This window comes from Toxorhynchites rutilus, chromosome 2 (genome assembly GCF_029784135.1).
Source record: "Toxorhynchites rutilus septentrionalis strain SRP chromosome 2, ASM2978413v1, whole genome shotgun sequence".
NCBI classification, from domain to species: Eukaryota; Metazoa; Arthropoda; class Insecta; order Diptera; family Culicidae; genus Toxorhynchites; species Toxorhynchites rutilus.
Window position 1 is genome coordinate 184,964,610 of NC_073745.1, and position 13,887 is coordinate 184,978,496.

At 41.3% G+C, this 13,887-nt stretch overlaps 2 protein-coding genes across 10 annotated transcripts in view; one reads left to right on the forward strand and one right to left on the reverse strand.

Moving 5' to 3' along the window:
- Positions 1 to 13,887, forward strand: part of LOC129764611 (elongation of very long chain fatty acids protein 1-like) — a 51,407-nt gene that overhangs the window by 11,313 nt on the left and 26,207 nt on the right. The window lies entirely within an intron of this gene.
- The window catches only part of LOC129764606 (oxysterol-binding protein-related protein 9), a 118,897-nt gene that overhangs the window by 10,742 nt on the left and 94,268 nt on the right, over positions 1 to 13,887 (reverse strand). For all 9 annotated transcript variants that reach the window (XM_055763851.1, XM_055763850.1, XM_055763853.1 and 6 more), the window contains 5 exons: positions 8,523 to 9,094; positions 8,344 to 8,451; positions 8,110 to 8,284; positions 7,906 to 8,041; positions 2,898 to 3,115 (listed from right to left, as the gene is read on the reverse strand). In XM_055763851.1, coding sequence (XP_055619826.1) covers positions 2,898 to 3,115; positions 7,906 to 8,041; positions 8,110 to 8,284; positions 8,344 to 8,451; positions 8,523 to 9,094 — 1,209 coding nt within the window. The remainder of the gene's footprint in view (positions 1 to 2,897; positions 3,116 to 7,905; positions 8,042 to 8,109; positions 8,285 to 8,343; positions 8,452 to 8,522; positions 9,095 to 13,887) is intronic.

The following is a 13,887-nucleotide window of genomic DNA, read 5'->3' on the forward strand; positions in this document are numbered from 1 at the left end:
TGCAATATTTTCTCTTTCCACATTGTCCCTAGAACGAACCTTGAGTAATATCGAGGTCCATTAGATTCATCTCGAATTCAGAATCCATTGTTTGTGGATCGTATGTCTGTCATTGGGTTGCAACAACTGCACATTTTAAGCGTAGTCTTAGTAGAAAAAAGGACGCACCGATAGTAATAGGAGTACCGGTAAGTTTTTGGTTTTTTTTTTCAAAAATAAATGATTTATTCTGCAAAATTTTTTACAAATTTAATATTCAAAGTATTACTCATCGCTAGTCACAACTTTTTCCTATCTTTCTGGCAATTCACGAATCCCTTTGCGGAAATAATCGGAAACTTTTTTGGCGGTCCGGAACGCTCTTCGTCTTCCAAGTCAAAATTACCAGTTTTAAACAGTGCATACCACGTCTGACACGTTCGCTCAGTTGGAGCATGGAGCATGGTCCCCATAAACTTCCACCAAAATGCGCTTTAATATTGAAGTAATGAAGTAACACTCTCCGCAAAAACACTCTCATTGGTACGAAATTCGACATATTCGAATTGACAAAAAAACTATGCTGTTTACGCTTCAACTTTTTGACATATACTGAAAAAGACGCGCAATGACAGTAGCTTTCCAAACAAATGCCTGGAAATTTCATTCACTAGGATAATAATCAAGTTACGCCATCTGTTGTAAAACCGATACGATTGACAGACGATAGATCGTACACAACGTAAATAATTATACTGCGCTCTACCATGGTAGAGTTTTGATGTTTTGTTTCGATATTGATTTTTAAAAACAAATAACACACTCGACGTCCGATTTGTATGTACGTAGCTCGGATGCAAATTTCAAAATCGGATTCGCTCTCGGTTCTTACCGATTCGGGCTACAACAGTGTAAAAATGTTTTATCCCGCTTGATATATTGTTGTTTCCGAGGGTGAAAAAATATACCATGGTTCCTAATAAACTTTGGTGTTTTTGTTCTGTATTCCACACACGGTTCCGTATTCTAATTTATTGCAATAGAATGTATGTATCAAATTTTAACCTCCTGTCCAGATTTTTCCAGCTTTTGAAATCGTTCTATGTGAATATAACCGTTGATTTTGTGCAAATGTGTGTATATGTGTATTTATGTTTTGTTATAAATAACGGAATATATCGTCGGTCCGATTTATTTTAGAGTAGTTCTCTCGGTGAGCTTCTCAGGATGCCAAAGATAACCCTCTGTCGCCGGGGTAAAAGTTATATAAAGAATATAATCAATTTTAGAGGAGTTCATTCGGTGGTCTCTCATGTTGCTCAAATACAATCCTCTTTAGCCACAATTGTAGAAAAGCACGCGCGTTGAATAACAGAGTATATCGTCAGTCCGATTTATTTTGTAGGAGTTCTCTCGGTGACCTTCGCTGATTGCCAAAGATAACCTTCCGTCGATGTGATTGGAGTTGAGTAAAGTGCATAATATAATATTTCGTCGGTTTGATTAATTTTAGAGTTCAGTCGGTGATCTTGTCAGGTTGGCTAAAGAAAACACTTCGTCGCGCCATTAGAGTTATATAAAGAATATAATTAATTTTCGTTGAGCTCATTTGGTAACCTTCTCAGCTTTCATTCGCTCATTTCCCCACACCTAGTTATAAATCTGTCTTGTATCTTGGAATAATCATGGCGAAGAGAATGCAACAAGCAATCGTGAGATTACGCGATGAATCATTTTCAACTCTCCGACCTTCTTTATTTGGGACTGTGAGTGAACCTAACATAACAAAGAGTTGACAACAATATTCAATCCATAAATACTCCTTTGAATATATAACATAAATTGGCCAATACTGCTGCCATTTCACGTTCGATATTCTTACGAAGTTCATCAGTCGTCGCTGGCTTGTTGGCATTGACCATAGACTTGACGTAGCCCCACAGGAAATAGTCTAACGGCGTCAAACCGCACGACCGAGGCGGCCAATTGACTGGGCCATTTCGTGACATAACACACTCCAAAACTAGGTTTTTTCAATAAATCGATTGTTAAATTCACTGTGTGGCTTGTGGCACCGCCCTGTAGAAACCGCATATTATCCAAGTCCATATCATCCAATTCGGGACAAAAATATTCGGTTATCATTAAGCGGCAGCGATTCCCATTCACAGTTCTGTGGCGGTCTTGATCATCACGGAATAAGTACGGCCCAATGACGCCGCCGTGGTGACTCATGGAATATGTGTGAATTGCTGCCTGACCAATAACGCATATTTTGCTTATTGACGGAGCCATTCAACCAGGAATGAGCCTCATCGCTGAAGATGATTTTTCAATGAAAATTCGGATCATTTTCAAGTTGTTGCTCAGCCCAATTCATGAACATAGGCCAAGATCTTTTCGCAAAATTCGCCACAACGACCTCACAGAGATGCCCAACGCTTGAGAACGACGTGTGAGAGACTGATTTGGGTATTCTTCAATACATGCGCTAGCGGCAGCAATATTCTCGACACTTCGGGCACTTCCTTGTCTCACTGCCACAGGAACATTTTGTACTGTACCTGTGGATTCAAATTTTTGGACGATTAGACGACCATAAATTGGACATAGCGCTCTTAAAGTTGAGTCCATTGGCTCCGAATTTCGGTAGTAAATTTCAATAATCTCGACTCGTTGTTGGATCGTATATCTTTCCATTATGAAAAGGCAAACCCTACTGAAGAGCAATGTCAAGAGAGCGAGGAAAAATATGGCGTTGCTGTCCCTATCGGTCTACTTTTATATCGTCCCTATTGAAGTACCCGTTATATAGTGATTATGAATCCAAATTAACATTGTGACACACACTGGGTGAAAGCTGCTTATTTTGATCATCCGCGATTTAAAATAAACGATACACAAAGAAGTTTACTCACTTTAATCCAGCAGTCACTTCCATCCACACTTTTCGTGATTCGTTACTGGTTTGTTCTGCAACCGGGCGGACTTTTTTCTTGAAGATAGGTATGCTGTTCACATCGACAAAAGTCTCGAACTTGGGAGGTTTGCTGCCATCGTTGTATTTATACTCCATCAATCCGCTCCACTCGCCAGCAATAGAGATGAATGATTTTTTATCATTGGGACTATAGATCTAATAGAGAGAAGAAAATGACTAGTTGAATGCATTTTGCGGAAAAAAAATCATTCAAACAGATAAATATATTCAATTGGATAAATTTGAATAGTTCAAAGATTATTTTTTGTGTCATTACTTTTTTCTATAAGCAAATCTTGTGAATATGTATTTGCCACGAGATTTGTTTATGAATTAAGTTAACACAAATTCATAACCTCTTGCTGCAGCCGCTGAAGAATCTGTGGGAACTGAGCGAAATACGGGCCTCGAACGACGAGGAAAACTATAGATAATGTCTTGTAACTTTTACCAAAATAAATCAACGAGCGTTAGTTTTTACTTAGAAAACGTACAATAATCAAGATATCTTTTTATTACAAGGTAGCAACATTTAATTTTATATATCCGTGTATGTGTGCGTATGCTTATACCCACAGGTCCCCCCCAGTTACACTAGGAACCTGACACGGTGACCGGATGGTGTAACTTTAGTTCGTTGGTCTTCTTCAGGATACTCCGCCAATTGTTGGTTACACACGTATGCAGGTTTGATCCTATCGATTGAAATACGTTGTGACTTCCCGTCGACTAGGACATCCATAAATTTTTCGTCGCGACGAAGAACTTCAAAAGGACCATCATAAGGATGTTGAAGAGGACGTTTAACTGTGTCAACTCTGATGAATACATGGGTACATTTCTTCAATTCTGAATTGACGAAGATTTGACGGCCACCATGACGGATTGAATCAGTAGGTTTGATGTTTTCGAAAGTACGATGCAGCATTTTTGAAAATACTGATTGGTCGATATTTTCCGATGGTTGGTCGAGAAATTCTCCTGGAATTCGAAGTGATTGTTCCTATACCAAATCTGCAGCAGTGCATTTTAAATCGTTTCTATAGACAGTTCTCAGTCCTAATAGTATCAATGGTAGTTCAGAATACCAGTCTTTTGTATTAACACACATAATAGCCGCTTTGAGGGTCCTGTGAAACCTCTCAATCATACCGTTTGCTTGAGGATGATAAGCCGTTGTGCGTATGTGATGCACTCCTAATATACGCGTTAGCTCCCGGAAAAGTTGAGATTCAAATTGACGGCCTTGATCAGTAGTCAAATTTTCCGGAACACCGAAGCGGGCAATCCACGTACTGTACAATGCTTGGGCCACTGATATCGCTGTTATGTCGGTTAATGGTACTGCTTCTGGAAATCTGGAAAACCGGTCGATCATTGTTAGCAGGTAGCGATGGCCTTGCGATGGTGGAAGTGATCCAACCCAGTCAATATGAACATGACAAAACCTTGCTTTTGGCAGTTCGAAATTCCGCAATGGAGAAATAGTGTGACGAGATATTTTCGATCGCTGACAGGCGAAACAAAATCGAACGAAATTGTTGATGTCCTTGTTCATGGAAAGCCATATAAAACGTTCAGTTATCAGCCGTGAAAATGCTTCAGAATGTCGCTCCGATGTCGATTTGGAATGAACGGCCTGGGACGTCCACAAGATATATCACAAAAACACGAAAAGGACATTGAGGTACTGTTCTTTTTTCGAATTTTAGCGTGGTTGTTGAAGATTTCATCAGCTCTTTTAACTCTATGTCATCTTGCTGATCTTTTACTATTTCTTCGTAATTTATGCATGTTGAAGTGCGAATACTCTCCACTCGCGATAACGCATCAGCAACATAATTTGCTTTTCCGCTCACATGCTGAATATCTTTCGTGAACTCAGAAATATAACGAAGATACCGTTCCTCGTGAGGCAACCGTGCATTAGAATCGACTCACAAGGCGTAGGTTAATGGACGGTGATCTGTACAAATAGTGAAACTTCTCCCTTCGAGGAAATATCTGAAATATTTTACTGACATTTTCATGGATGTCAGCTCTCGTCCGAATGTAGAGTAGTTTTTTTGTGCCTTAGAAAACTTTTCTGAATAGAAACCAAGTGGTTCCAAATTTTGCCATTCAGTTGTTGCAAAACAGCTCCTGCCGAACACCGAAGCGTCTATCATTAATACAAGTGGTTTGTTAGAGTCAGGATAGTGAAGAAGCGCTGCTTCAGCCAGAGAATTGTTACATTCGTCGAAACTGGAAATTGGACCAGATCAGCTTGCGTCCATCATTCTTGCGGTTGTCAGGAATCAAAACTCGAAGTTCAGCTTGTAGATCGGTAGCGTGTCGAATAAATCGCTTGTAGCAATTTAGTATGGCTAAAAATCGTCGCAGCTCTTTCACAGTCGATGGAAGTGCATACTGCAGAATTGACTGCACCCGTGATGGAAGCGGCCGAACTCCAGCATTGTTGATCAGATATCCCAAGAATTCCACCTCAGATTGGGCAAAGCAGCTTTTAGCAACTTTGATCACTAAACCGTGCTGACGAAGTCTGTCGAAAACAGTGCGCATATGTGCTCGATGTTCAACCATAGAAGAAGATGCGATGCAAATATCAACCACAAAATCTAAATCACCAAAAATTCGATGCATATAACGTTGGAACGTTTGACTGGCATTGCATAAGTCAAATTGCATGTGGGTGGACTCGTACAATCCGAAAGGCGTTATAACCGCTGTCTTAGGAATGTCCGCCTCTTCTACTGCGATCTGGTGATAAGCCCTTTCCAGATCAGGAGTGGTAAAAACTGACTCACCATGAAAAGAGTTTACCAAGTCGTGGATGCGCGATACTGGGTATCGATCAGGAACTGTGACTTGGTTTAGACGTCGATAATCCCCTACAAATCGCCACGTGCCGTTCTTCTTCGGTACGCAGTGTAGAGGGCTGGCCCAACTGCTACTGGATTGGCGACATATTCCGAGTTCGCACATCATTCGAAACTCTTCTTTCGCCGCCTTAATTTCATCTGGATGCATGCGACGTGCCTTTGAAGCCACCGGCGGGCCTTTCGTAACTATATGGTGTGTCACGTCTCGATGGGTGTGTGATTGTAATGTTGATGGTGAAGTGATTTCACGATACTCCTGCAGCATATCAAGGAATGGATGGTTTGCTTCTACAGTAGTAATATTGTATACGTCAGTTGTTGTTACTTCGCCGATGGAACTAATTCCGGGTTTCTCATCCACAAGACGGTGTTTTTGAAGATCCACTACAATACCCAAATGAGCTAATAAATCAGCACCGATAATCGCTGTCGTAACATCCGCAACTAGAAATTCCCAGGTAAAACTTCGTCTGAGGCCAAGACTGATTCCATATATTTTGATATGCGTTCCATTTGCTGCGTGAAGCTGCTGCGATAACCTTACTCCATCGCGATCACGCTTGCTGGCTGGCAGTAAGGAAACGTCTGAGCCGGTATCAATTAAAGATCTTGTTCTATCTGTACGATCGTATATAATAAGTCGGCGGCTTTTTGATCCGTTCCCCAAATCCGCCGTTGTTAGTGAGGAAGAATCTAGTTTTTTTGTTTCAAATTGCATGGTTTGCGACACCGGTTGGCGTTTCGTCCGTATGATACCAACAGACTTCTTACGGCGACTCAGCAATAGATGAATAGCGGGGCCTTGAAACTGAGCGGTCTCGTCTTCCGGATGCTTTTAAACGGCGAATTTCGGCGGCCAAAACTTCAATCTGTTCTTTGAGATCAGTATCAGGAATCTCCTCTGGTTTAGCAACAGCAGCTGAATTAGTTATGTTTACAGTGTCAACAATTTTATCGGCCATTTCGGCGAGTTTATTTATGGTTCCATCATAACAGCTTAGGATCGGGCGCACTTTGTCAGGAAGGCGCTGAACAAATAGCATTTTGAGCAAATTATCATCCACACCGAGGCCAGTTGCCAATTCATGCATTTTCGAAAGTAAATCAGTTGGCCGCAAATCTCCTAGTTCATGCGTGCCAAGCAATTTATCAAGACGGTGTTGTGGTGTTGAAGTGAATCGGGAAATAAGCCTTTCTTTAACTGCGTTATATTTGTTGTCAGCTGGTGGATTGGTTATCAGATCCGCAATGTGGCAAATGACGGAAGAATTCACCTTCGCAATGATACGCTGATAATCCTAGCTAGGGCGAATTGCGTTTCGGCCTGCGCAAATCACATCGGGGAGGGGGGGGGGGAGTGTGTGTGTGTCATTCGGTTCAACACGTAGAAGCGATGAAATTTCTTTGTTACGCGACGTCGCGGGTCACCAATGTAGGAACTGAGCGAAATACGGGGCTCGAACGGCGAAGAAAACTATAGATAACGTCTTGTAACTTTTATCAAAAGAAAACGTACAATAATCAAGATATCTTTTTATTACAAGGTAGTAACATTTAATTTTATGTATCCGTGTATGTGTGCGTATGCTTATACCCACAAATCCAATACATGTAGTGAAATTAAAATTTTGTAAAAAAAATTGAAATATAGAAAGAAATCGTTCAGTATCAATAATATAAAAAGTAGACAGACACATTGAAAAACGGATAACATATGGCGGTGGTATTGTATAGTTTAGGTTGATTTCCAAGTTAGAATCAAGCTTAGACTCCGACCCTTTAGATCATGATGATTCCCAATAACGTGGAGAGCACTCAGAAGTACATTATGTTATCATCATTTACTACCAATGCTTTCGAGCTTCGGATACTGTCGAAAGAGTCTAGTCAAAATTTTTCTAAAAGAAAAAACACAGGAGAAATCGCCAGCAGGTCATCTTGTTCTGCCGGATGACGACAAATGATGGATGCAGTAAAAGTTGAAAGGGGAGGAATCCTCTGAAGTACATGAATTACATGCACTGTATTTGGATGGTCTTATAGAATGAGACAATGACAACTCACCTCTCCTTGAATCCTATTTCGTTTGCCGCCATAAAATGGTTTCGTAAGGAAATCTATATCAGCATGGTAGCCTGTTTGGGGACACGTGATCGTTACGGTGCCTCCAAGTTCTATCCACGGTACCGTAAGAATTGACCTACAGAAAATAGCAAACAATGCCAGTTGGGTTTGTCCACAATGAGTGAAGGATGAGAAGGCCCTCACCTGCCATAACCGTTTGGAAATGTAACTATATACTCTTCGTTCAAATCACACAGTGTTACAGTTCCCTGGCCAATATTGTGCACACCAATTGATAATCCGAGAAATTTAGATTTGGTCCAAACATGCGCCGCGAAACTAATCTTTTTGTTATAATGTTCTGCATAAAAGGCTGATACTGAGAGTGAAATACTGGAATTAGTGGATAATATATACAATTTATGTATGACATATTACTTGGTGGATGGTGAGAGACCTGCTCAGCTATGAACGTCAATTGATTCCTACGGCACCACGGTACTGGTCCATCATCCACCTCCACATTTGTGTTGTCGTCTCCAGTAGCTGCGAAGTTCATAAAGATACTTGGTATATTTGGGAAAAAATGACCACTTGAGCACGAGAACCACACTTACGCATTTCCGGTGTATCCCAGTGGCACTGGAATATTTCGCCTAGAATGGGGTTGTATGGCTTTTTAGCAACAGAACTTTTCCGACCAGCGTGATATGCACTGAGATACCAGCGCACAACTTGAATCATGCGCTCTCGTGGATCGTCCAGATCGGCAATTCGCAGGAACAGATCCGGATGGGCGAAGTAGTCGGCGTACATCTCAAGCAGCGATCGTCGTTCTAGTATAAACGTTGGCAGCACCACTTTCGTAAGATCCATGCCGATCTTCACCTGTGAGAGCAGATGCGTGACCACAGATCCATGTGATTCCATCGATAGATCGTTGTCCGATTCGTCTTCGTATAAGGCATCGTAGTCCAAACTTCCGTCGTTTCGTATTGGCAGCGATTTTGAGTCGTAGGATTTTCGTGAGCTTGCGCTGCCATGGCTTTTGGAAGCGGCAGCAACGGTAGATATTTCGAAACTATCCTGTTTCTTCGGGGAAATACTGTTGCTCGTGTTCTCCTCAGCGGTAACAAAGTTCTCATCACCCGACAGGCGTGAGATTGGGTCGGCGAGGGTTCTAGTATTGCTGTGAAGAGAGAAAAAATGCGACCGTCAATATGTATAAATACCATTTTTAGACATCGATTCATGTCGATTTCGTCAATATTATTTGTGTTTCCTCCAAAGTAATTCCCAGAAATAATACTTTTCTGCTAGAGTATCTTCCAATCTACCCTCCAGTATGCATTTTTCTAAATAGTGATATTAATATTGTTGGCAATCAAGTAATCCAAGCAACCATTGTTTGTTAGAGTTAAAATTTATAAAACATAAAAAATTTCATTCCACTAAGGTAAATGATTTTGGTTTGTCCAGTCGAAAATATAATCATGGTTTGCCCACTTTTTTGTATGCTCTAATTCAGCGCTCCTGTGTCAAATAAGATATTCGAATGTTTCAAAACATAAAAAAAAGTCTTTTCATGATTTGCAGTAGTTTTATAGTATATTTTTACGGAATCACATGTTTTAAAGGATTATAAAATACACCTTCCTTTTGTGTCAATGCGCCCCTCATTCGAGCTAACTTTTAATCGATCGCCAGATGATTATTTGACACATATTCAGACCTTTTCTGAATTATAACACTTACAAATATTGTGAACATCATGCTTGCACACCATTTGTATCAGATTTACATAGCTAGACCATTAAATTAACGCATTTAGATGAACTTAATTTTGATCATGAGTTGCCCAATTCAATAATGTTATTTTGTCCACATGATTTCTACGGAAACGGTTTTGGTTTCTCGATCAAGAATGTGGAAACGCTGGATTGTGTCGCGTGCCTGCAAGGTGAGCATGCTCGTGTTATATTCCTTGATAGTGATTCGAGAACCAATAAGCGTTTGGAGTTGGTTCATACAGACCTTTGTGGACCATTTGAAGTACCATCGTTAGGATGGAGCCGATATTTCGCAACCTTCATCGATGACGTTACTCGGAAGGTGTAACCCTTGCATCAAATGATCAGATGTTGGAGGCGTACGAAAAATTCGAAGCAATGGCGGAACGGCGGAATCTGGATGAAAATTTGAGATCTTGCGCAGCGACAATGTCGATTTAAGGCAAGTCTGAAGCTAGATGGAAGTCCTTACACGCCAGAACAGAATGGTATTGCCGATCGAATGACCCGGACGATTATTGATAAGGGGAGGTCTATGCTGAACGATGCACGGCTGTCAAAGAAGTTCTGAGCTGAAGCGATTGACACGGTAGTATACCTAATAAACCGTAGCGGTCATTGGACGGAAAGACGCCGGAAAAGGCGTGAACAGGGGAGAAACCCTTCGTATGTCATCTGGAAATTTTTTGCATCCGTGGCCATGATGCATGTGCCAAAGTAGAAAAAGAAAAAGCTGGACCCCAAATCAATAAAATGCGAGTTTGTCGATTATGCTGAGGATACGAAAGGCTACGATTGTTCAATCCGAAGAACGATGACATCGTCATCAGTCGTGAAGTCAAGTTCCTGGACGAGGGCCAAAGTGGTGTGGTAACACCTGAACGATTAGAACCAGTTGAGTTTTTGGAGATCGAATTCTCGGACGGAACGTTTGATGAAGCGTGTGGTACTTCATCGGTGGCTGAATGTAATGATGAGGCGGTTAGATGCTCACCGGATACTGAACAACTTGACGACGATGATGCAAGCACACGTTGATGAAACCGGTAGTTCTGAAAGTTTGTGTGAAGATACGGACGAGAAAATCGCGCTCCCACTGCAACTAGATAGGCCGGCTAGAACTGCTGCGGTTCCGGATGCCGGACAGCTGAGCGATCCAACCACATATAACGAGGCGCGAAGTAGATCAAACCGTGAGTTCTGCATGGTGGCTCTGCGAGAGGAAATTGATGCACTGGAGATCAACAAGACGTGGCTTCTTGAAGTATTCCCGAACGGTGGAACTTGACGGGAAGATTGAGCGGTACAAGGTCTGCTTAGCCGTTAAGGTGTGTACACAGTATCCGGCCATTGACTACGACGAAGTTTATTCACCGGTGATTACTGGACGATAAATTCCTGATGACATTGGTAGAGAAATTTGATCTGAAGGTGGACCAAATGGATGCGGTCACAAATTTTCTGCAGGGAAAGCTGAACAACGAAGTAATCCATATGCAAATTGGGGAAGAGATGTAAACATACGGCGATTGACAATGGACTACATTTTTTTTTGTTTTAAGGCGGCACCATTTCGTGAAACGTAAAGAGGCAGCCGACGGTAGCCTTATCATCTTGTGAGGCAGAGTACATGGCGTTGTCCAAGACGATTCAAGAGGCGCTATGGTGGCGAAATTTATCGGATCAAATCTTCGGCGAGATAACCATCCCGAATTTATGTGACAATCAATCTTTTGCAATTTGCATTGCCAAGAATGGATCGTTCAATCCAAGGACAAAACATGTGGACATGCGCTATCATTTTGTCTACGAAGCAATCAACAGTGGATTTGTTGTAGTAAACCACGTTAACACTAAAAGTCAAGCTGCCGGTGGATTCACCAATCCACTTCTTCAAGCTGGAATCATGAACCAGAAGCGGTTTCTAGGAATCGAGGATTAGGGAGGAGTGTTGGCGATCAAGAAATTCCGCGTTCCGCATAGCAACCATTGTTTTTCCCCATTTGTTTATTTATTTAGGCTCATCAGCTCATCGGCGTAAGAGTATTCCTTCTGTTCTTTCATCAGCAGACCGGACAGCGGAGACAGCTAATATGATTATTGTTATCTTATCAATAACGTAACAGCCCGACATTTTTCTTGTTGCAAGCAGAGCTTTCCCAAAGGCAAACATACACTTGCACGATGACTGTTGCGTGGACGATAATAACACAAAGATGGTCAATTGAGGGCCCTGAGTTTTGAACTCACGATCGATCGCTTAATAAGTAAACGCGCAACCAATGTGGCTATGAAGAACCCCATCCATTGTTTGTTAGAGTTAATAAAATTTTCATTCCACTACTTATGTCCAAACCTATAAGACGTAGTTTCACTTTTCTAGAAATATGAATGTTTGCGAAACTTTGTCATCATTGATTCGTAGGCGGCTTGAACACCGGAGCAATAAGCAACTAACAAGCAACATGCAATAAGCAATATTGTCGTCAATGAGTATTTCCATTTGATTTTTGGTGATCTCGCACACATACGCAATACGTTATCACTATCGCCTTTGTAGACCAACATATACCGCTAGCAACACGACGTGTCGGTTGAAATGTAAGTATATCGCCCATGATTTGGCAAATTCCATTCATCAAGTTTGAACAAATGATTTTTTTATTGCTTTGATAAGCGAAGTACCACAAAATATGTTGCCTGTTGCATATTGCGTATTGCTTCGGTCTGCGAGCCGACTTACAGCTTATGAAGTAGAAAACCGACTTGGACTTGTTGAACGTACTACATGGGCTGAAAAATCCCGGGATTTTCCAGAGATGGCGCCACTAAATGAACAAGATTCATTCGAGGAATTCATCTGTCATTAGCCCATACGTGAAGTTTCATGACGTTTCGTTTATTTGTACAAACGAACAAACTACAAACTACAGTTGTTTAAATGTCAGTACCTGAGCATTCGTATGGAAAATGGAAAAAAAGGGAAAATCGTATTTTGATCAAACATTGTTTTTGATGGAAAAAAACTCGTGAACAATCAATGCAGTGGATAACGAAATGTTATTCCACTTCTACTCCTTCGAGAAGAACAGTTTATCGGTGGTTTAGTTAATTTAAAATGGACCGTACAAGCACCGCAGATGCACCTTGCTCTGGAAGACCAAAAGAGGCTACGAATCCAAAATCGTAAAACAATTGCGTCGACTTGTTTTGAATGATCGTAAAGTGAAGTTACGCGAGTTAGCTGAGGCCGTAGGCATTTCAAAAGAACGAGTGGGATAAATTTTGCACGACATGCAAACATGAAAAAGCTATCCGCGCGATGGGTACCACGTTTGCTGACCGTCGACCAGAAACAACGGCGCGTTGACGATTCAACAGCCGGTTTGGCGTTATTGAAGCGTAATCGAGTGGTCCTCTTCCGACGTTTTGTGACAATGGATGAAACGTTGATCCATTACCACACTCCTGAGTCTTATAGGCAGTCTGCAGAGTGGCACTGAGGCATATTTCGAAGACTTAGACGTTTCGTACTACAGAAAGGGAATCGAAATGTTGGAAACTCGCTATACCAAGTGTATTGCCTTCGAGAAAAGTATGTTGAGAAATAAATACAGCTTTGCCCAAAAAACGATTGACTTCGTTAAAACTCCGGGACCATGTAGTACATCCGTCATCCGTTCCTGGGTGACGGGGTGGCGATCGTGTTAATCTAAATTATGTAGAAGTTACGAAGAAGCCTCCCTTGTTTAGCAGGCCAGACAAGACTGCAACCAGAGCAGCAACGGTTCGTTGAAGCCGATACGATGCAATGCATTATCTGTATAATTCTATGAATTCTATTTTTCCCCGATTTAATATTTATAGTCAAAAGCTCAAGATAATATGTAATGGTAGCGAGTTATACTTTAATGTCAGAGGCAATGTGTGACCAGGTTACACCCCGGGCTGGTGTTTTGGGTGTAACCCCTTCAATAAAACCTTGTTATCAAGTCTTTGACTGTGTTATAGAACACGAATTAAATCAAATTTACCAAATAAAAAAAACAGGAAGTGGGTTATATCTATGGTATAACCGCAAGGGTGACGTAGGACTATCGTTGATTTAGAGATCATTTGTATGAAGTTGAATCTGAATTCATTCTGAATGAATGAATATTTGGAGAACTTCGAAAACGAGAGCGTTACGTTG